This window comes from Python bivittatus, unplaced genomic scaffold, assembly GCF_059951505.1.
Source record: "Python bivittatus isolate LINGU-HERP-01145 unplaced genomic scaffold, Pbiv_v1 ctg000850_np1212, whole genome shotgun sequence".
NCBI lineage: Eukaryota > Metazoa > Chordata > Lepidosauria > Squamata > Pythonidae > Python > Python bivittatus.
This window is the reverse complement of record NW_028277112.1, coordinates 44022976-44047858: the sequence shown is the minus strand read 5'-3', so window position 1 is coordinate 44047858 and position 24883 is coordinate 44022976. Positions and strand designations below refer to the sequence as shown.

The 24883-nt window shown below is 34.2% G+C and overlaps 1 protein-coding gene across 7 annotated transcripts in view; it reads right to left on the bottom strand.

Moving 5' to 3' along the window:
• The window catches only part of KDM4C (lysine demethylase 4C), a 254503-nt gene that overhangs the window by 28510 nt on the left and 201110 nt on the right, over positions 1-24883 (bottom strand). For all 7 annotated transcript variants that reach the window (XM_088129849.1, XM_088129852.1, XM_088129854.1 and 4 more), the window contains 2 exons: positions 6680-6865; positions 3374-3544 (listed from right to left, as the gene is read on the bottom strand). In XM_088129849.1, coding sequence (XP_087985975.1) covers positions 3374-3544; positions 6680-6865 — 357 coding nt within the window. The remainder of the gene's footprint in view (positions 1-3373; positions 3545-6679; positions 6866-24883) is intronic.

Genomic DNA, 24883 nt, shown 5'->3' with positions numbered 1-24883 from the left:
CCTTGAGAGCTAAATTGAATTATAATGCTATTGTCCATCTAATTTTTATCACGCACAGATTTTTAGAACTGAGAGTATGGTGGGGGCCATGACTGTGGGGACACTGTGATGGTTATAACTTCAGGTGCTGGTTGTAAGTCACTTTTTTAGTGCTGTCGTAACTTCAAACAGTCACTAAATGAACAGTCATTAAGTAACGATTACCTGTATACATTTCCAAATGCCTCCTAGGGACAACATACTGCCTCACTTGTGTTCCTATAATCAAGGAATATAAAGTTTTGCAGAGAAATTTCCTTAAACTTATTTCTCCTTGCAATCTCATCAAAATATGTACAAACATGAAATAGTAGCTGGTCTCACATTAATGCAGTCGTGAACTAAACTGAAATTGTACAGTGGCCTGAATGCATAAAAAGCTTTTGCTATCTTTGTGAGCTAGCCAAACAGGGAAATGGATTAGAGAAGCAGCTTCTTCAATAACAGCAACATTGCTTTTGCACAAGTTTTGATGAATAAGTCCTCCCTGATATGCACATTGCATGGATCAGGAAAGCAGTTTAAAAAAAAAAATCTTCCCAGTTATTGAAGCTACAGGTATATTATCTAATGAAAACATCCAAAGATTTCTCCAAGGAATCTAAAAGTTCTTTGGTGTTTCCTTCAAACAATTATATGTTGTTCCTTTACTATCTGAGAAGCACTGAGGCATATCTAGACCTGATTACATTTCTTCTTAGCTCCAAATCACACTATCCCACTTGGATGGTAAGCAGTTTTTACTCTCTCCCACAACTCAAGCTTTGATGCAGATGCAAACAAAAGAGAAGTTTCTAGTAAGAAGTACATTCCCACATGTGTCATATCTAGATGTTCCTTAATAAAACATCTTCAGTCATTAATGACACTTTTCGTAGTATCTTAAACAAAAGGTCAGATTTGTCATAAAACGTTTCACTGCATGGCTTCATTTATTACCACTGGGATATGAACAGTTAAATCCTTCTGACACTCCTTTGAAAATATCCCATTTTAAGTGTTATATTTCCAAAAAGGCATCAGACCTCTTATAAGTAAGGATTTAGCAGGGAAGACAGGATAATCTCTACTAATAACATTTGAAGGGCAACTTTACTTCCTGAAAAACAGTAAGAAGAGAGAGTTCAGAACATACATCCATACAAGAAAGGGGATGTCTTTTCTCAATATGCCTTACTCTCCAATAAGATCTTTCCTCCTACTGTAGTCTTCAATATACTGACCCAGGTTGGAAACAAAGACCGTAGCAAATCTCACTCTTCTTCTTCAATGTGTTAGTTTCAGGACTCTAATTTTTCTACACAAATCACATTCTTAAGATGCTGTATTTCCCATGTAAATTTTATGTCTGCAATTAACAAAAGAAAAGACACAGCTAACTCTTCTTTATCCTTTTGTACTCTCTGATAAATTAGGGCACTGGAGCCAAATAAATGCTTACATTCATTTTCATCACACATCAATCTTCCAGCTTCCAAAAATGAATATATTTTACAATTCTTCTTCATTTTCAGTAAATCCAATTTTTCCCGTAGTTCTGTTTTTTCAGCTGATCACCACATTCATAGTTCTGGCTGCCAATTTGACCAAATTCAAGAGCCAGTGTAGTGCAGTGATTAAGGTGTTGGACAGAGCACAGAGACCCATGTTCTAGTCCAGTGTTTCTCAACCTCAGCAACTTTAAGATATGTGGACTTCATCTCCCAAGCTGGTTGGGGAATTCTGCAAGTTGAAGTCCACACATCTTAAAAGACCTGAGAAACACTGTTCTAGTCTACCCTCAGCGATGGAAATTCACTGGCCAGTCACTCTCTCTCAGCCCAACATACCTCATAGAGTTGTTTTTGTGGAGAAAAATAGGAGGAGGGTACATTATGTACACTGCCTTGGGCTCCTATACAAAAAAGGCAGGATATAAATCTAATAATAAATCAATTTAAGGACTTATTTGGCACTGACACTTTCAGAATCTTTTCCAATGACATTCTTTTTCCTTGCAGTTGTAGCTTATGGAGTTTTTTATACAAAAACCTCTAACGATATTTCTCCAAAAGATATCTCTATAAAAGCAACAAAAGTGATCTCAGGAAAATAATGCCATACAGTCAGACAAAGGAAAAATTAAAAAAAAAAAGGTTTGCAGCTTAAGAATTCTTCATTATTTTCCTAACAGCTGGTGAGAATTTCATAAGCAAATAGAATTTTTTGCTTATGAAATAAGCAAAAACAATACCTAAAAAACTATGGCTTATTCAAATCTACCACAACAGACTATAATCACGTATAACATTTAAAATGATGATTCATGACTCACAATAAAATAATCCTGTATCTATAGAACAGTTGAACAATCAATAGAATTAAACATTTTTTGAATGAGTTGTGTATGCTGTCCTAGTTCTAGCATTCAATAGCTCTCTTAGACTGGTGTAGAGTGTAATGGCTTGAGGACTATTCTTTTGGCCCTTTTTTGCATTTTTAAACATCCAAAAGAGAATATTGAAAGTGGATGGATGGACAGACAGACAGACAATTTCCCAAGGCACAAGGCACAAAAGAAAGAAAACCTGAAGAATAAATGCACTGCGATCATAGCCTGGTAATGTCTGACTGATGTAATGGAGCTTGAAGAATTCTGACAGAAGGGACAATATCAGTGCAAGGTTTAGCACTCTCAGGTTATGAAAGTGCAAGGGACCAGCCATGAAATCAGAATGCATTCAGATTTTGGAATGTACAAGGCAAGGCAAAATCAACCCCAGAATTAGAAAATAAACATACAGCCCCAATAAAAACTGCTGTTAACTCGCTACTAAAACGCTAATGTAAGTATACACATTGCAAAATACAGAAAACAATGCCATTTTTTAATTCCAACTAAGCATCATTTGATAATATAGCTTACAAATATAATAATCAAACATGTAAACTCAATATCATGCTCAATTCATGTGAATCATGTTGCCTGTTACATATTTTAACATTGAAGTTTTTTTGTTAATTCATCAAGGAATTTTGTTATATTATCTCTCTGAGACACTACAACATGGAGAATTCCCACTCCAATATCTTTTATTAAAAACATATTTCTTATTTAATTAAAAGACTTCGGAAGATTAGTTTTTATTCATTTGGAGAAATGGTAGGTACTAATTAGCACAAACAAGGTTGGGAAGCCCCTGAGAAAGTAATAATTTTCAGCTGCAAGAAATAACAAACATGAACAGAATATTAAGTTAATTATCCTTGTTGAAAGGTCAGAAAAAATAGTTCAATTTTACTAATTTAACTTTTTAAAAAATTAAAAGAAACCATTTCTAAAATAAATACTTACTACAATATCTTCAGGGAAGGTATCCCGACTGAAGGAGCCATCATCAAATATAACTTCATAGAACACTTGAGATGTAACTTCTATTACTCTGCAGCTGTAGTACCGTGTGTTTCTGTGTTTTGCTATGACAGTTTGCCCAACTGAGACTGCTTTCTCGAAGGCTTTGGTTTTCTTTAAAAGATTAAAACAATATAATTATTTCAAATATTGTCTCTCTCTCTCCCAATGTTCGATCCACTGGATCCTAAAGAGAACCTCTTATGAGTTTTTAAGATTGCAAGTCCTGCTCAGATTGCCTCATCTAAGTCAGCTCAAGACTTAGACTTGCAGAAAGGCCTGCTTTGTCCAAGTTGCTTATAGAGATTCACCTTAAAACATATACATATGGACACACTTAACTGAGATTCAGACACTGTGACTTGTATAGTTTTAAAGTGTTTCACTGATACTGATAGTTCAGACCAAATGATGCCAGATTGTACAAACATGGAGTAGGGAGTATTACCTCAAGAATGGCTATATGGAAAAGAAGTAAAGATTTGAAAAAGTCTGTCCATGGTTTATTTGGATTTAGCTCATAGCTTCTCCTCCTCAGTCCCATCTCTTCCACCGCTGTACTCTGTGAAGCATTTTCAAAGAGGAAGGTCCAGTCTATAATACTGGATGATGAGGGAAGACTGAGTCCAAACAACTATCCAGCAAAGCTTCAGTTTGCAGCTTGCTCTGAATAGCATGTGGCATTTGTGTTTGTAGGAATCCTCTTTTGTATATAGTCCCCAACTATAGCAATAATGCTCACCTGACTACAGCCATCAAACTTTTTTTTTTTTTTTTAAATAAGGGGCTCAGGTGAGCTCCTCTAAGCCAGAGGCATCCATTTGGGAGGAACAATGGATAGTCAGAGTGACACAAGCAGCAGTGTGACATTGTGATGCAAGCTATGCTTCTTTTTCAGATGCATCCAATGTTACACCACATTCAAAAAGGGTAAAGTTTGTAGTATGATAATGCTTTCATCATTTTGACAAAATCAGCAAAAGTCTCTGAGCATCCTCCAGCACATTCCTGGGGTTATGCAGATCAAGTATCTCTTCAGTAAATCATTGGAAATGTATGAATGTGGGTATTTCAAGAACGATTGTTAATGTTTAATGCATTTATGTATAAATATATAAGTAATTCTTATGGTGACATTAGAGGTGTATTGGTGGGGGATGTGAATGTGTACATATTTTTGTTTGCAGATGATACTGTGATGTTGGTTGAGAATTCAGATGCTTTGCACTGAATGCTAGGTAGATTATATGATGTAATTCAGATATGACAGTTAATGTATCGAAGATCAAGGTAGCTGTGTTTGTGTTTAACAGGGAAAAATAGAATGAACAGTTGAAAGTTACTCATAAATGCTGAAAATTTAAAACAAGTAAATGAATTTGTGTTACCTTGCTTAGTAAAATTGGGGAAATAGATGAGAAATTTTAAGATATGCAAATACTGGCAGAATAGTAGTGAGCAGCACATGTTCTTTTGCGAAGAATGAAGGTTTGTCAGAAGTGAAAATGGTTGTGTACAAGGGCAAGCTTCTATTCACTTTCTGATATGGAAGTGAGAACTGGTATGTCAAAAGAAACTTAAAAGTAAGTTAAAAACAATGGGAGTGGGTTATTTAAAATATGTGAAAAAAGAAGATACAGGGTCAAGAATGAATGGATGAATGAATGTAGTTTGAATAGAAAACTGAATGATGGGACAGGAGAATTATGTTGAGGTTGGTCAATCAGATTGAGAGAATGAATGGAGATCAAATTGCAAAATACAGATAAAGAAAGAGTGAATTGGTTAAGAGGATGATGACATCATGGCTGTATGCATCTGATGAGATCCACAAAAAGAGAGAGGTGAGATGTTTAAAAGAACAAAAGGCAACGCATGAAACAGTGTATAGATGTGGCAGCAAGGACAGTTTAAGGATAGAAAAATATGTGAATATATAGAGAATGGTGTTAGTGTAGAGTTAAGAATTCCTTTATCTCCTGCCTTTATTTTTATTTTTATCTTGCTGAATACTTCTTATTTTTCTGTGTTTTGCTTAATGTTGCTAACCCAAAGGGAATAGTGTGTGGATATGTACTAATAGAAGAGTGTCAAAAATAATTGGTTCCTGCACCAGGAACCTAGAGATCTGTAAGGACCATCTCAAGAGAAGGACAGCAGCATTAATATTAGAATGGAGTGGGACTAGAGGTAAGTATTGTATCACACAAACCTCTGTTCAGCCATTCAGAAAAACAGAAACAGAATTAACAGACATTTGCTGGGAAGACCATTACTGGAACATGTGTTTGAATTTAGGAGGAACATAACAATCTCTTATTCATCTAGAATATATGTTTTGATTTGGAGAAATTTTTCCCTTAAGCATTGTAACTGTAAAATTTGATGGCTGCTTTTGTCCATTAGGGTCAGGAGAGTAGCAGTAAGGCTGCAAGACTGGTCATAAGTGAGGAAGATCCATCAGCGTTCTTGGCAACCTACTGGAAATTTTGGCAGTATATTACTGTCTCAGTATTGCCATGACTCCAGAGAGGGCATTGGAAGCTGGGCTAGTGAACTTGCTGTAAGTGGAAACGGATCTATCAATCACTTGACTCCCTTTTCTCCCTGCTTTATTCATCGTGGCATTTTAAGAAAAAATGGAAACAGCTTGATCATTTTTGCAGACATAGCATCTACCTATCTCAGCAATGCAAGGCAATAAATCACCCCCAAATTTTCTCAGTTTGGTCTGGGTTTCTTTTGAACTTGTGTATAAGAGTCTTGCAACATATTTCTTACTGTAACAAACTCGATAGAGATAATTTGCTGCAAAATTGTAACATGTTTTCCCCTTCATATGTTTTCCACAGAGATATTTCTAAAAAATAGGGAAATTATGGTCCTTTAATAATAGTGCCTAGAAGTATTTGCATTTAGTTTAGTGCGCTGCTGACAGTAAATTGCTGTGTGACTGCAAACTAGTTTGACCAAGACTTCATTTAAGATAGATAATTCTCAGGCTCAGAGTCTGAGTTGTAAAAAAAGAGAAAGGAGTAAGCAGCCCCAACATAGCTGTGATGTAACCAGCACCTTAAACTCTAAGCAGTTCATCATGCAATCATCATTCATTACCTTTTGACCTAGCCTATGTAGTCTTGGCATTTTCCTATTCTTGTATAATAGTTTGGACTGGGTTGTAACAGGATATATACAACAATATGACTAAATTAAATAGAATATAGAAAACAAAAGTATATAAAACCTTACCATATTTTGACTTATTTTGTGCCTGAAACATGTGATGTAGACAACATAAGGCCAGTCATCTGGTTCCATCAACACCCCGGCAGCATGAGCACATGTGACATGGAATGAAGCTGGGCAACGTCCATAGGAGCACTGGATGCAAGCACCAGATATTTTCTTAATTCTTTGTCGACAGAAGATACACTTCTGTAGGTACAAACAGAAGGAAGGATTTCCACAAATTTAATTTCGAATATCTGTCCAGCGGTACTTATGTTTCATGATTTATAGCTACTACACACACCTGATTGGGAATGTATTTTAGAATGTGGTTCAGAGAAAACTGTAGCTGAATATCCTGTTAGATATTAAGTATATAAAAGGAGATGTATAAATTAATCAATAGTTAACCAATTCTATGGAAAACATGTCTGTATCAACTACATAATCCAGAATCATTTCTATACAAGCAGGAGGATCCTGGTAAGGTACTTAAACTTGGTGTTGCAGGATATCTGGAGATTTAAGCTCTTGTTGATGTAGTATTTATACAGAACTGCTCAGATATGCTGGCTCTCTGTTCACATCTAGTTGTAATGTTTCTTTTCTGTTTCTGTTTTCTGTTATCTTGGCATCTAGGCTCAATAATTTATTTTGTTCTAGAAACAGCAACAAAGCAAGTTGGTTCAGTGACAAGCAGGAACAAAAATACAGGTCTGGAGGAATGCCAGAGTTCAAGAACTAAGATTACTTACATGCAAACATTTGAACAACACAAGGATCCATTTTTAAAACAAATTTTAAGCAGATAAAATGAAAATCAAAACAAAATCATAAATAGAGAAAATTGATAGGAGACAGGTGTTAGCTAAACATTATTAACATTAATTATAACTTAATGTTGAAACCAATCAAAAACTAGTAAAAACAAACAAAAAACAAAAAAAAGAGAGAAAGAGTCAGGATATAACCCTAAATCCTATCGTAGATCAAGTCCTACAGAATGCAGAGAACTGATTTTCATATAAACATACAGTAAATATCACTGAACTGTATTCTGGATTTACAGTAGATTATAGCAGAATAGCTACTAAATTAATATTTTGGGGGAGGCCTATATAGAGAGGCCACCTACAGAAAAGTCCCTAATTATGACCTGCCTAAATTCCAAGGACTAGATATAAATGCAAAAGAGCCTCAGTTACCAACTTCAGCAAATGTGTATAAATAAAAATATGGCCTTGCCCTACTGACCCCCCATCATCTGCAGCTTTATAAATTCAGTCTTTAGCCAGTCTATTGTGGTCTCAGGCCAGTACAAGAAATATGTCCATAAGTGATCTTTAATAACTTAAAACAGTCTACCTTAAGAAACCAGTAAATAAAAATTCATTACCAAAATTGAAATACATCTATAAAGTGGCCTGACTAGGACTCATAAATAAAGTCAAAGAAAGGTAATCTAAGTCTAGGTTATAAATATAATATCTAACTTTACATAAAATATTATAAAACCTAAAATTACATAAACTATATCTATATAGCAGGACCTTGTGTGGTCAATCTGGCAGATTTTACATGCTGCAGCACAAAAACTTCAATTAATGTGGCAACGATTGTCCTGAACCATGATTCCATGTTATATCTATTATAACATTTTTATAAGTTTTGTTGTTTCCCAAACTATGTAGATAAATTTTAACAGGGAAGTTCAATCTCATTGAGAATACACTGGAGATCTCTATTATACTCAACTGAATCATTTACTAACAGCTTCCTTGTTTCAACTGGACTGAGTTTCATCTTATTAGTCTTCATTTATTGAACAGGCAGTAAAACCTGGTTACTCAATAAGCATTAAATTATCTTTCCCAAATCCATAATAGAGATGATTATAAGAGATTCTGTATACTGTTGATGAAGAAATAATGTAGCAACAGAGATAATGCAATAGCATTTTAGGACATATAGTATTTTGTAATTATATATTGAAACTAATGTAAACATTTAAAAATAGTTAACTCTTCGAATGGATGGATTTGCATCTGACTTAATAAGTTCATCGTTTTCTGTCTGACAAAAAAAGTTAATTGTTTACTACTGCAGTTCATTCATATCAATTCAGTATCTTTAAAAGTCACAATTTCTCTATTGCCTGCTGCTACTTTAAAAGATAAGTTCATTTGTTAGTATCAAAGAAATAAATATATTCACAATGGATTTGATATAACATTTTCTATGTAACTTATTCATAATAATGAAAATGTGAAATGATCAATCTAAAAATAAACTACAGTGATTAAGGGTAGGTTCCACTATTTCACTTATGTTCGCTTTACTGCAAAAGAACTATCCCCAGGTTATACAGTAGGCTGAACCTAGCATTGCAGACAGATTATGTAAACTGCCTTTTGAAACTGGTTTCAAAACCAGTTCACAGTATTTTAGCATAAATAAATTCTAAATTCAGAGAAAAAGACAAGTCTTTTGATAAGTTGAAAAAAGATTTGCAACCAAAGTTGCTTTATCTAATAATTGCTCATCTCTAATATTACATAAAGCATAATCTTACTTTAGACTATGACTATTGTATATAAGAATTATAACATTGTTTTCTGAGAATAGGAATTTATGTATATAATTGAAGATACATAAATGTTTTTGCTAGAAATAATGTTTATACAAAATGCATCAACATTTCATCTGCAAAATCTAGTTGGAAAATCCAACTGGTACCATATTTTGCACTCTTAAGGTTTCAGTGATGTAACAACAGGTATGAAGATTCAGAAGCCACACGATTTTCTTCCATATAAACATGCCAATAATATAGCATTAATTTTCACAGTAGACGTTTAGTCAAGTTCAAAAGGGGAAAATGATATTGCATCTTTAGTAATTGGCTAAAAAATGAAAAGTGTAGGGCTATGACAATCTGTCCTTCAGGTCTTCTAACTGTGCACCCATTGCTGCTGTAATTGAATCCATCTGTCCTTTTCTTTTTTTCCCTTCCACTTTTCCCAGCATTATAGACTTCTCCAGAGAAATAGATCTTTGCATAATGTATCCAACATATGATAACCTGAACCTGGTCAATTGTGCCTTGAATAAGATTCCTCACTCCTGAGGATTCTTGAGATTCCCTCTTTTGTGCAACTATTAAAAGCTCATTTTGCATATGATCACCTGTAGAGTTGGTGGTTTTACCAGAAGAGTGGCAAGAAGAAATTGGATAGTCACCTGTAACTCTTTCCCTTAGATGCATGATACATAGAGCTTTGCATTCCCATTAATGGTTGAGCATGTAATATAGAAATAAGCAAGCCTTCATTTTAGTCACTAAAAGATTATACTTGGGCCATACTTTGTTTTGTCCTATTCTTGGTGGGATACCTGTGTAGAGTAGGATGATCTTTCTCATTTTCAATTCCAGAACCTTGGGAACAGATATTCCTAACTTTGATATAGTCTCACTGCTATCTGGCATAAACAAATACTCCTTAATCTTGATGATCTCATCCTTGGCAGGAATCCATAACTTTAAACTTTGATGGTTTCATTTCTGGCAGAGGTAAGACATACATTCCAAGGTAAGATAAACTCAGCCTCCTTCACTTGGTAAAATCCAGTGAGATGAGATTACTGAGGACAGGTGTGAGTAATGGTGGTTCAGAGCCTACAGTATATAAGCTGTTTAGAAACCCCATGAGATGAAATTTCAATGTAGACTTAGCTAGGAGGTTGCAGCATATTTGCTGGCTTTGAAGGGGTCCATCCACCATCATCTCTTTGGGATTCTCTGACTGGCAGAAGGGTCATAAAGTCTTTCTTCCTTTGTTTGATTGTATTCTTGAATATTCTTTGATTGCTGTCTTGTGTTATATTATTATGTTATTTTCTTATACAGGGAGTTCCTGGGTTAAGAATGCCTGTCACGAGCCACAATTCAGTGTCTGACTCTGAATCTGATTCTGACAATGTTGTTCCAGCTGAGCCGGTGGAATGTCAGCCTCAGGACTACAAATGGTACTTTACTTTACTACTTGTCTGCTGTTATCTGCTTCTGCTCCTTGGCAACTGTGTCTGCTATCTTGAAACAGAACAATGCCTGGGTTATGGATGACCCATAGTTAAGAATGGAGTCTATCGTAGCAAAATTTGAGTTAAATACATAATGGTTTGAGTTACACAATATCACTTATTCAATATTATATAATGATACTGTTCTGGCTTACATACAAATTTGACTAAAGGGCATACTGTGGGAACAGAACTTGTTCTTAAACTGGGGACTACCTATACTGCCTTGGAATAAAGCCTTAGATATTCATGCAGGTGTGGTCATTGCTTCCAAATCCAAAAGAATCTGTGACCAAACCCTGCTAGCCAGGGGACGGAGCCATATATCACCTTAATGCCTATACGCTATTAACCTAATATTCCTCCCCAACCATTTGTATCAAGAAGGTCTCTCACCAGAAAAATTTGCATGATAGAGTAAGCTTGTATAGTTCATTCACTGAGACACTTTGGTTGCAAGTGAATCATCTTGTTAATCACCTGTACATAGGCCTATTTGATACAACCAGCAAATGTCCTTGAAATGTCCTCCAAAGCCCACTGGAGTTGGTTGGCCATAAAATTAAATAAATAAAATAAATAATAAAAATTAGGAGACCACAAACCCATCAATTCCTGAATGCTATGTGTTTAGGATCTATACCTGGAAAACACAATTCAGTTTTTATTTATCCATTTATAACAAATTTTAGCCTGATTTTCATAAAAAGTGAAGCCCAGTTGAATAGGATAAAATGAATCAGTGAAACCAAAGAAAAATCTCATTCATATATATACACACACACATACACATACATACTAAAGCCATAAAACAGGGCCATGACCACAATGACAAATGAAATAAATATATTTAGTGATGCAGTCATTTCACAAGGATGTGAAGAGATATAGCAAAACATTTTTAAAAACAGAAATAAAACTGACTTCCTTTGTGCTCATGCCACTTTTGATATCTTTCTTTAAACGTATATAATGAATCCAGGTTTACAAATATGATAATACCTATTAACTAAATAGAGGGGGGTTAGAAGATTCAGTTAAGAGGTCTGAATTTCTGAACTCTGCCCTCCAAGTATTACAATTTTCATTTCTATCTTTCTAGTTGTTACAAAACATACATCTATCTATATGCATAAAACAGAGAGGGGAAAAAAATAACTATTTCATAGTAGTAGCAGCAATTTAAAACTGATTGACCAAGATGAAAGGATTAAATTCCGAGCAATATGCTATAAGCAATTTATTTTACTAAGAAAAAAATGCAAAGAATTCTTTATCACAAACTGGGTGTCTGTGCCTCTTAACCAATAAACTTTCCATCCTTCTGAGGCTGACTAGCTTGCCTGCTGATACCAATAAGCTAAAAGATAAATATTTTCTTTTCTCCTACAAACCTCAAAGAGATAATTTAAATTAAACACACACACACACACACCTCATGAGAGATGGAAACAGTCCTAAGATAGTCAGTCACATTTAAGGCCTGCATGTTCAAATATTTAGAAAGAGGAATCTTGGCAAGCTCCGACAGAGAATTCTGATGTGATACAAATACTCATATCAAAATTTCATCTACCTTGAGGCTGCTTACTGGCATTTCAGCAATGTACTGCAATGTATTTTAAAGAAGATGCTAGAATCCCTATGTGTCTGGGCAAGAGAAGACCATTGTCAATTATGTAGATGGATGCTCTCTGCACCGGAGAGGGAAAATGCTGCATTTTTGAAGTATATGGGTAATGACAAGCAACACTGTTGTTTGTCTTATCTGCTGAAGTGGAGTCATTGCAGGTGTAAATTCTGCATGAGCACTGTGGCCAAGGCAGCTTAGGGTATTTGTGTCACCATGCACCTTCTCATTATTCTATCCTAAATCATAAAAACTCATTAATAGGCTCAAAGAAGGATGCCTTTCTATGAATTACTAGTGTGGAACAATTCTTGTATTTTCAACTATTTTAATGGAAACATCCAATAACTCATAAACTATTCAGACAATAGTGTTCCTATTTTGCCCACCTCATGGGAAGAAGTCACACATTATTTGAGAGTTTAATCTTCTGGTTTAGTGGGAAAGGTTTGTGGAAATATAACTCTAAAATCAAACAACAGAAAGATTTGGGGGAGGAAATCATCTCCCCCTATTTTGTAAAATGTTGAAGTATGTAAACTCCATTCCTTTGATTTAATATAAAGTGGTGCTAAACTGATTCAACATAATTCTCTCCAAATTCACACATAAGCAAATCCATCTTAAGTGAAATTATATTTCCATTTAGTTTCCCAACATAGTTTTAATCCTGAAATTTTAGATGCTTATGCAGAAATAATTGAAACCCCATGTTGCCATATAGCTAACTTCTGAATACCAATTTAAAACATGTTTAAAATGGTTTAAACATTTATGAACCAGCCCTGAAACGAATAATCCAGAATACCTAAGTATTACTGTGTGTCAGGGTAGTAAAGGAAGAAGAGGAGGAGGATAACTAGCAGCAAACTGAATGAACTCAATTATAGAGGCAATGAGGGCACTGTTGGAAGACATGAAGGATCAGGTTGGGGACAGATCCTCCTCAAGAAAATCTGTCTATGGGATTGCTAAGAGTCAACACCAACTTAATGGCACATAATCAATCCTCGACATCTGCCTATACCAAAATAACTTTTCCAAGTACACTTCTCACAGAATAGAATATCTATTATGAAGAAAAGGATGTGTTTAAAAGAATTCTGGCATCTGAACTATTTGCCATCCATTACCAATATATCCTAAAGTACACTGCAGTAGGATCTTCCTCATTTTCTTTTCTATTGCTTTTCTGTGAACTAGAAAACTGGTGAGTGAAGGAGCCTGCAGTTTGTTGTTTATAAAACCATTTTCTGAATTCATGGTCCTGAAACTCAACTAGTACCCAATGTCTAACAATACAAAACAAATATATATTATTTACCTCATAGATTATCATTACAATTGAGCATTACAATTTTAAAAAAAGAAATAAAACATTTTGGAATTTGGTTTAGAATGAGCGTACTTATTTATTCAATATCTCACCAAATGAGAGCTACAATTGATTGATGTTGACATCATGATGACATGATGCAGGGATTATTCATGATACCTAGACCTATATGAACATAATTTTATGACTTGCACAGCTGACATATTATGACTTTTGGATATTTAGAATATCAGAAGTGTGAGAGGTATTCCAGATAGGCAAAAAAAACCTTCAGACTAGACATATGGAACTTCATTGCAATGCATTGGGAAACAGAATTTGAAGTTCCCGTTTCAAATCTGTAGGAAAGTGTAAGTGGGAATCAGGATTTTTACAAGTAGTGAAAATCACTTGTTCCTTCAATAATTTATAACTGAGATGAAAAGAAATAAAAGGAATTGCTTGTACAAATGCTACAGTACCAAATTAGTGTAAAAGTATGAATTGGCACTGTTTGCTCTGGGCAATGTTTTCAAATATACAGTATTGTGGTATCATCAAAATCATTGTAAGTGGGTAAACAGTGGCTGAAACAAACATTAAATTATAATATGTGTATAGCTTAGGGAATATTTTGATATATTCCTTTAGAACCAGAACACAAAATGAGTGAATATTCAAAAGTGCCCTAAATCTCATATCAATTATTAATCAGTTTACAATGAGCAACTATCTCCTGGTACTAACCTTCTGGACTCCTAACTTCCTGGATTTGTAATACAAAATACACAAATCATATCCAAATGCCAGACATTATCATATAATATTAATCCAATGAGGTCTTAAAGCACTTCTGTTTTAGGAAAAGCACTAAAAATTAAATAATATTATAGTTATTTCGTAGTATTTTCTTTTAATTAAGAAAATATGTTTGCCTTATTCATTTCTTCAATATATTCATATTTTATTTATATGATAAACACTGAACCTAAAGTAAAAGAATCCACTCCTCCAAAGTGTTAATCCTTTTATGTCACAATATATATGATAAATCAATACTCTTTCATAAGATCGTAAGCTTACTGCAGCTGTACAGTTTAATTTTTACATTTTATTAAAAAGAATATTTTATTCATTTAGTTTTTACCCTGCACCTCTACTCTGGGAAACATTCAAGAATGGCTAATAAAATGTAAATATAAAAACAGAGTATAGAAAATTAAAAAAATAAATTACAATTATCAATAAAATAAGTACCAAAACATCTAAAAATTAAACGCCTGGGTAAATTTGCTTGATTCAGCTTTCAGGCATGAGCTTACTGATAGTTTAGTGACCAGACATATGAGGCATGGAAAATACTTTGGATACATACATTTATCTTACAAAGACACGGGGAAATGTTATTCCATTTTTAAAAATAGGTTGAGAATAAACAGAAAAGGAAATTAACTTGAAAATAACAGCTATTCTATCCAAATCACATTGAATACTTGGCCATTTAGCCATATTAGAGTTTATATTATATGTATGTATGTGTGTGTGTGTGTATGTATGTATGTATGTATGTATGTATGTATAGACACATACACACAATGTGTGTGTGTGTGTGTATTAGAGTTTATTTTATATTGCAATTATATATATATAGCTTTCAATGGAAATCATATGAAGCCTAGATGAAAGGATATATAGCCCGAATCAATATATTAAAACAAAGATTAAAACATAAAATAATGTCTTGAAATAGCAACAAAGATATATCCAGTTCCTTGAATATCACTAAGGGGACGATTACAAGAAGCAACCAGAATTTGTTACAAGAAGGCTTCAAATGTTGTTATTCAAATTATATTATTGACAGGCTATATTATTTAAAATAAGCAGCCTGGAATTTAAAGCTGTAATCTTATTCTGGGGAGAGTTTTGCTTTGCAGTCTGTTTTGCTGAGAGTAAGACCAATTGAACTAAATTGCAATTATTTCTGAACAGACCTGCAGTTGATAGAGGTTGTAAACAGAGTCTATGAGTGAAAATGAAATGGTATCAGCAGGATGGATTGGTTCTTACATTGGATGGCTTAATAGAAGATATTTGTTGCTAATCAGAAAAACACAGATGCAAACTCAAATTGTTTGCAGATTAATAGTGGCTAGAGTTACAGTGTGTTCCCCTCTCCCTCATTTTTCCTGAAGCAGTAAAACATGGATTATCAGCTTCAGCTCTCTGTGTTCTATAAAGACTGCTCTTTTCCCATATACATTGTGGACAAATCTGCATTCATAATTGGCTCTTAAATGTTAATAAAGATGCCACTGTTAACCACAAATTACATTCTTTCTTTAAGCAGCTTGTATACTAAAATAGTTTCAGACTGCAAAAAAAAATATCGCTGTTGAATTTTAGATAGAATCAAATCTCAGGTAATCTCTGAAAATTCTTAAAGTTTGTGTAAATTTCAAAAGATTTCGAGTTCTGGTCTCTCTCTTATGTAATTAATGTATAAGTCATCTAAGCCATTCTTGCAAGCTTTTGGTGGAATGACTGTTGGCCCCTGAAAGAAGTGCTGACCCCTGATATAAATGATGTGTGGATCACATGCAAGCACTGTGTATGAAGTTTATGTTCACAAGGTCAAAGAGACATTATTCATGAGTAGCAATTGTATGATGGTTTACAAATATTCAGTAAAGTATAGGGCACTTTCTTTCGTTGTTTCAATTTTACTGGAAATTATTTGCTGTTAATAAGATGACTATAAAATTTGTAGAAATGATAAATTGGGAAGCACCAGGTTTTCCATACCTCCAGGTTGGCACATGAAAGACAAAATTATGAATCTCTCTCAAAGTTCATGGCCATTGGATCTGCAGAGTAATAAATGAGTAATTATGGTGTTTGCACTGTTACAAAGGAAGATATGTTCTTACGTGATTTTTTTCCTGCAAAAGGTACATGGCTGCTATTGCTACAGTGTACTTTGACTAAGAAGAGAGGGTTTGCTGCTCTGCTTCAGGAAGCAAAATATTTAATAGTTGAAATGCATGATGTTAACTCTTTATACAATATCCCAGAAGCATGGAAATGATTTACACAATTTATACCTGGTTTTAGTACTTCTCTAAAATGGATGAAGCCACTAAAGGATATATATTATCCAGTTAATATATTATAGATATAGTTATATACATAAACAAACTTAAAGCAATATTTGAGATTTCTTTAAGAAAAAATAAAAACATATTGAGGATAAATTATTTTCTGGCTACTGGATTTTGGTATTTAATCAGTACAGCTCTTTCTCTTTTGAAACAAAAATCATGGTTGTTGACTGTGTGGTCTGGAGCAAATATTTGAGAGTCCTGGCAATTTTAATTCCAGTCCCTACATCTTTTCCTGCCCTAGAACAATTCAGAGCTAAAGGCTTGAGTAATCTAGAATTGGAACAACAACTAAATAATAAGCTGAGCTATAATCAAGCAAACCTTTAAATTTGTTTGTTTTTTCAAAACATTGCGATCACATGAATTACATTCTAGAATTATTTCAATAAATTGGACAAAAAGCAGGAAAAAGACTTCATAATTGTAACTATGGATGTGTGTGTGTGTGTGTGTGTGTGTGTGTGTAAACACTCTTGTTTACAGTGCCACTTATAGAACCAAAGACTGACTGCTTTAATAGATATTTCAAGACAACTTCAATTTAATTAACTGTGTTTGCTTCTTCCCACAATGAACAGTAATAGATATCAGTTCTGCAGCCTGCCAATACATGGAATGATCGCATAAGCTATATCTTGAAATACAGTAAGGCCCCACTGTTATGTAGTTATCATTTGAACAACTAACCTTCAATAGGATTCTAATCTGGTACTACATTTGCTCAGATACAGATATCTGAAATATGAATGAAAGGCAAATACAAAGTCATAATTCTGTTATTAGCATTTGTAAAGAGGAAAGTTCCATATATTGGTGCATTAGATAGATTTATCTTCCTTTCTGCAGTCTGGTTTTTGAAATGGTACTGTTCTACTTCTTACTTTCAAATGGGAATCTGATGTATAAAAAACAATTGCCTCTACATCCAAAAACTTTTAATATTCCAAGATATAATTCTATCATGTCTAAGTTTCTGCATGAAACTGGAACCCAAAACTGAGTGAGTCTTATCAACCTATGAAAGACAATCATAGCATAGCAAAACTGTCTTAATTTGTGACACATTTGCCACTAAACTAGCAAAACTATAAAACTGTAACACATCTCAACAAGTGACTCTGGGCAGCTATAAAAATCAAATAAATAAATAAATAAATAAACAATCAGTATGTCAAATAAGTATTAAAATACAATTTCAAAGTTGTTAATGAGAATTTTTTTAAAGTATTTTCCTTTGTGATTCAGTTGTGGAGAAAAAAACAGTATTTCATAGCTACAGATAGTAATGAGAGGTATTAGCACATCTACAGTTACTCACAAGGGACGATGATTACCCCAAAGGCACTGAAGTTGGTTTCATATAGGCCTTTATGCAAAGTGGCTTTGCTCTTCCAACTTCATGTTGAAGCAGCTTATAATCAAAATCTTTGAGGGCTGTCTAGAACAAGACGACCTCCTCAAGATCTCTCACTGTATAAATAACACCACCAGAAGTTGTACAACTTGCAGGCACTAGCCTTGTGTTATATATAAACTTTGAAGTCATTGAGTTCCTTTTTAAAATACTTAAATAAAGATACAGGCAAGCCACCGAGAGTCTCTGGATTGTAGCAGGGTGAAGATGTGGTTAATAAATAAATATAGGAACTTAATCATAGGAAAAGTATTTAAAAATCAATCATTGTTTCATGTTGAGCCTCTTTTTCCTGCAACAGTAATTTACTCCTGAGTTTTCTGTTCCTCTAATTTGTATGTCAAGTTTTGTTATGAATTCTGTATGTAATATAGCACTTAAAATCACTTACACACATACAAATACACGGATCATACTTAAATTTGCATGTTGCTTCAGTCATAGACTCCTAGTGATTTACAAACAGTACAATAAAACCATAGGAGAATACAGAACAAACCTCTCATAAAAACTCACCAAATAATACACCCATAACTCAGACATAATCATGTTTCTTCAACAAAGGGATCTGTTGTCTTAAAGGCCATTTAATTTTGAGTATTGCAGTGGGTTGGGGCCATCATAGAGTAGGCCCATGATAAAATACATCCTTCCTATAATTCTAACACATGGAAAATACTGGTAACACCAATGTTCTTTATCATTTGGGGGATATGAAACTGACTTTTCCAAAACATTTTTTCTCACTTTATTATTAAATATCTATTTTTATGAATATTTGTTCATAACATAACATGTTTAGACTGCAAGAGTTAATTACCAATAAGACAAAGATGAACTTTTTTGAGATCCTTACTTTGCAATGGTCTAGTCTACCTAAGAGGTTTCAGTATCACCAAATAAGTAGCATAGCACTAAAAGAATTGCAGAAACAAGGGGGAATATTGTGAGACTTGATTGAATTAAAAAAAACTTATAATAGGCAATTTGAAACATTTGTTGGGCCTTGTTTATAAATTGTTGGTGAAGCATGACTAAGAATCTGAACAAGTCAAAGACTGCATGTTTAAATGGATTCAGAATCTGAATGCAGTAACAGAGATGCAATAGTGGAAATTTCAATGGAACAAGAATATTAAATTTACTCCAAATAACATAGTTAGAGAAAAGCGATACAAAATATTTTATAATTGGTATATCATTCAAATCTTAATTGCTAAAATAGATAATTCATTCACTAAAAATTGCTGGAAATGTCATGAACAAGTTGGATCATTTTTTCATATTTGGTGGCAATTTTGTAAAGCTCAACAATTCTGGAAAACGATTAATGCTAAAATGAAACAAATCTTAAAAATTCAACCTCTGATATTCTTATTAAACTTTATTAAACCACATATTCCCTACTAAAATACTTTAGTAATTAAGTATACTAAATTAGCTTTTTATATGCTTATGCTAATTGCGACAAAGATATTATATGCTTCTTCCTGGAAATATTTGATTCTGGAAGAATAGTTAACCATGTTGTGGAAGTATGCTTTGATGTCCAAAATAACTTCATACTGTGAAAGTAAATCTGACAAAGAATTTAGTTCAAATTGGAAAACTTTCCTTGACTATAACTCAATATACAACATTGTGCCTTATCCAAAATATAACTTTTTATATGTATAGAGTCTACATTTAATTTTTTGGGATATTTAAAGCAGTTTTGACTGAATCTATTATAGCTTATAATTTTATCTGGTGATTTATACTGTGTTAACTATGGTTCTATTTATCCTTATTTAAAGCTCAATCGTGATTTTTAGTTATTTAAAGTTATATATTATATTCAATTATTTATAAATAATATAGCAGAAAACTTTAACCTTGACATTTTATATCCCTTGTTTACTCATTTGTACTTCATTCTTTTACTCTTTGTTTATTGTTTATTGTTTATTCTGTGTTTGTTTATATATTTTCTCTAAAAAGCATAATAAAATAAAAAAATACAAAACACAAAATAAAACAACAACAATTAGCTTTAATAAATTCACTGGAAAAGAATCTGAGCTATATATATCTAACCAAACTATTCTCAATAATTCATAAACTTTCCCCTTTCCATGTCATTTTACTGTGAAATTTGATTCCTGTTTAATAGACTTCATTTATACCAAGATATTATAAATTCACAAATTTTATCAAACTTATTTTTAACTCCATTCTTACTTAACTTGAAATTATCAGTCTTGATCAAAAAATTTGCAACATAGACTTTTAAAAAGGGATGCAGCAGGTATAACTGTTTTAGGGTTGATTTGACCTTTTCTCAATTGGATGTCAGCTGAGGAATTCTGAGTGCACCTCCCTCCTCCCTCCCTTTAACTTCAAGAGAACTAGGGAAAGTTGGTCTAAGGTGCTTTCTCAAATTACATTTCTGTCTCAGACTCAAATTTCTTTTGTCTGACCGTTGTCTTGGTTGCGGCTCTTCTTCCTGTTCCTCAAGGTTATTCTTACTGCCCATTGCACCTGTTTGGTCTGAATGATGTTGTTGATTGGTATTCCACCATATAAATATGAACTTTGCTTAACAAACTGTGATCTGTTCATCTACCTTAAATCACAGTGTTGTGCATATACTTTCAGTGTAATCACTTTGTTAAATTAATTCAGGTGATCATTTGCAATATTTCCCTTTATGTTTACTTTCATTTGATACATTTTACTTATATTATTAAGAGTACTAAATGTATTAACTGGTAATATGATGAGTACTGGAGTTATTTGTAACATTTTATTTCAATAATCTGTATTGATTGTGGATGTTTATGATGAATTAAGTTTTGAGGCCACTGAGAAAGTATTCAAAATGTGTTTGATCTACTCAGTGTCAAGAATTCTTTTGGATATTTTGAAACATGTTATCTCCTTCACACTATGTTCTAGTACCACCCTCAAATAAGAGGATATAATTTTGATGACAGGGAATTTCATTCATGGCTTATTGCAAGCAATTTAGCCCTCAAAATTTTGGGGGACAATATCTCATTTGGAGGTTTAATGTATGCTTACCTTTTGTAACAGTATTTACTCTTGAATTTTTTTTCACAGTATTTATTTTATATTTACAGCAGCTAATAAAGAGTTAACCTGATTCTCGCTCTGTCTTTGTATCCAATTTTTAAACTGCAGATGAAAAGCTCTGTGTTCAGTGTAGTTTATTCCCAAAAATGTACAAAAGATTGCAGCTTTACACACCGGCCAATGGGCACTGGATTGGAATTCACATGTTGCTTTATGAAAACACGGCAGTGTTGCCATTTAAATACATATTTTTGAATAAAGGCTTGTAAAATTGAAAGATCTACAAAACCAACTGATAGTATCTTTCTGATGAAAAACTTTGATATAAACACAATTTTCTTAGAGGAAGGCAACTTAGAAAGATATGTGGTTTGTTGATTTTTATTAAAAAAAAAATCAGAAGCTGATTTATTACATTTCAGAACACTTAAAGTTTTGAGCATTAAATATGGGTCAGGAATCTCTAAACATATCAAAAAATGACATTCTTTCAAATAAATCCCACAAAATGACTCTTGCATAGTAAGTTATGACAGTACTATGGCTCTCATAAAGAATGAGAAACCTTCACAGGAACACTATTTCCCCGTAGTGTGCAGCATATTTTGACATTGTCAATTCATCATTTCAGAAATGAAACAAAGCATAGACTACTTCACTCAGGAAGCTCATTACCTCATTAAAAATATAGTCAGTGTAGAATTCCACTTTTTTTAGAGATTTTTTTATTAAGCAAAATAATTTAGAGGGAAAGGATTCATCCTGTTTTGGCTTCTCTACTGTCATCTGAACTTGCATTTTAGCTAGAGTTGAAAAACAAAAGGCAGACTTAATAGTGGATTTTAGAATATAGAGTCACTATGTCTATTTCATGACTGCCTAAAAACCCCATGTAGTGAAGCCATACATGTAAAAGCCTTTCCTGGAATGATCTTCAACAGCTGACTTGATGCTGGCACCTGAAACTATATACTATAGAATTGGCTTAGGAATACCATCCAAATAGTCTTGCCCCACAAGACTCATATACCCCAACCCGTCTACACTTAAATTCTGTCTTTGTGCCAGTTAATTTTGATTCCAGATGTGAATGCAGCCCACTCTGATTCATGCTTATTCAGAAGTGAAGCTTAAATATTTGCTTAGTGGTAAACTTAAACACTAAAATTAAACCCCATTTAAATGTATGCATTGAGTCTTTCAGCTTGCCATAAGAAAAAGGCCTAAATCAGTTTATACCATATTTTCAATTTTTATTCTACCTTAGTAGCTAAAACTTGCTATACTGCTATATTTAATAAATGTTGTGTTATTACCACTGTTCAATTTGGTGAGAGCCAGTTTGGTGTAATGGTTAAGGCATCAGGCTAGAAACTGGGAGACCATGAGTTCTAGTGCCACCTCAGGCACAAAGCCAGCTGGATGAAAATTAATTGGTAGAATATTACATTACTATTGTTGTGCAATCTATTTGATAAGAATACATAACATTTATGTTTTACATTATTTCAGTAGATACTTATTATGGAAAAAAATCATGCCGAACTAGTAAAAATATGCAGTCAGCAAATTAATGTTAGTCACTGTTTTCTAAGAATAATGAGCTACAATTAATTCACTCTGGATATCATATTCAGCAGTATTACTTGTTTTGGAGAAAACATAAGCAGTCCTGTGATTATAAAAGAGTATCCTGTTTCGAATTAAATAGGATGTGTACTTACTGCATCAAGAGACACAATACTGCTGCATTATTGGGTATGGTTAATAAAATATCATGTAAATAACATCAAGCTGCTGCAATTATTTCATTTTTGCACCCCTTGCTTCTCAGAGCTTGTTTATATTTTCTATGGGCTTCCATAATGGATATCCATTACAGTACAGTGAACCCTCAATAAGAGGGAAAGGAACGTCTGTTAAATCCATATGAGATTTTAAGCATACATATTTTGCTGCTGTTCAGTTGTTAAGTCATGTCCGACTCTTCGTGACCCCATGAACCATATCGCGCCAGGCCTTCCTGTCCTTCACTGCCTCCCTGAGTTTGCTCAGGTTCATGCTCATTGCTTCAGTGATGCTATCTAACCATCTCATCCTCTGCCGTCCTCTTCTCCTTTTGCCTTCAGTCTTTCCCAGCATCAGGGTCTTTTCCAAAGAGTCCTCTCTTCGCATTAGGTGACCAAAGGATCTGAGCTTGAGCTTCAATATCAATCCTTCCAATGAGCAATCAGGGTTGATTTCCTTTAAGATTGACTGGTTGGACCTCCTAGCAGTCCAGGGGACTCTTAAGAGTCTTCTCCAGCACCACAGTTCAAAGGCATCAATTCTTCGGCGCTCAGCCTTCTTTATGGTCCAGCTCTCACAGCCATACATTACTACTGGAAAAACCATAGCTTTGACTATGCGGATCTTTGTCGGCAAGGTGATGTCTCTGCTTTTTAATATGCTATCTAGGTTTGCCATAGCTTTCCTCCCAAGGAGCAAGAGTCTTTTAATTTCATGGCTGCAGTCTCCGTCTGTGGTGATCTTGGAGCCCACGTAAATGAAGTCTGTTACTGCTTCCATTTCTACCCCTTCTATTTGCCAGGAATTGATGGGTCCAGACGCCATGATCTTAGTTTTTTTTAATGTTGAGTTTCAAGCCAGCTTTCACACTCTCCTCTTTCACCCACATCAAGAGGCTCTTTAGTTCTTCTTCACTTTCTGCCATCAGGGTGGTATCATCTGCATATCTGAGGTTGTTGATGTTTCTCCCTGCAATCTTAATTCCGGCTTGTGATTCTTCCAGCCTGGCATTTCTCATGATGTACTCTGCATATAGGTTAAATAAGCAGGGTGTCAGTATACAGCCTTGTCGTACTCCTTTCCCTATTTTGAACCAATCGGTTGTTCCGTGACCAGTTCTAACTGTTGCTTCTTGGCCCACATACACATTTCTCAGGAGACAGGTAAGATGGTCTGGTACCCCCATCTCTTTAAGAATTTGCCAGAGTTTGTTGTGATCCACACAATCCAAGGCTTTTGCATAGTCAATGAAGCAGAAGTAGATGTTTTTCTGGAACTCTTGTGCTTTCTCCATGATCCAGCGAATGTTGGCAATTTGATCTCTAGTTCCTCTGCCTCTTTGAAACCCAGCTTGTACATCCAGTAGTTCTCGGTTCACGTACTGCTGAAGCCTAGCTTGTAGGATTTTGAGCATAACCTTGCTAGCATGTGAAATGAGTGCAATTGTGCAATAGTTTGAGCATTCTTTGGCATTGCCCTTCTTTGGAATTGGAACGTAAACTGACCTTTTCCAATCCCGTGGCCACTATTGCATTTTCCAAACTTGCTGGCATATTGAGTGCAGCACTTTATCAGCATCATCTTTTAGTATTTTAAATAACTCAGCTGGAATACTGTCATCTCCACTAGCTTTGTTGTTAGTAATGCTTCTGAAGGCCCACTTGACTTCACTCTCTAGGATGTCTGGCTCAAGGTCAGTGGCCACACCAGCATGGACATCAGGGACATTAAGATCTTTCTTGTATAGTTCTGTGTATTC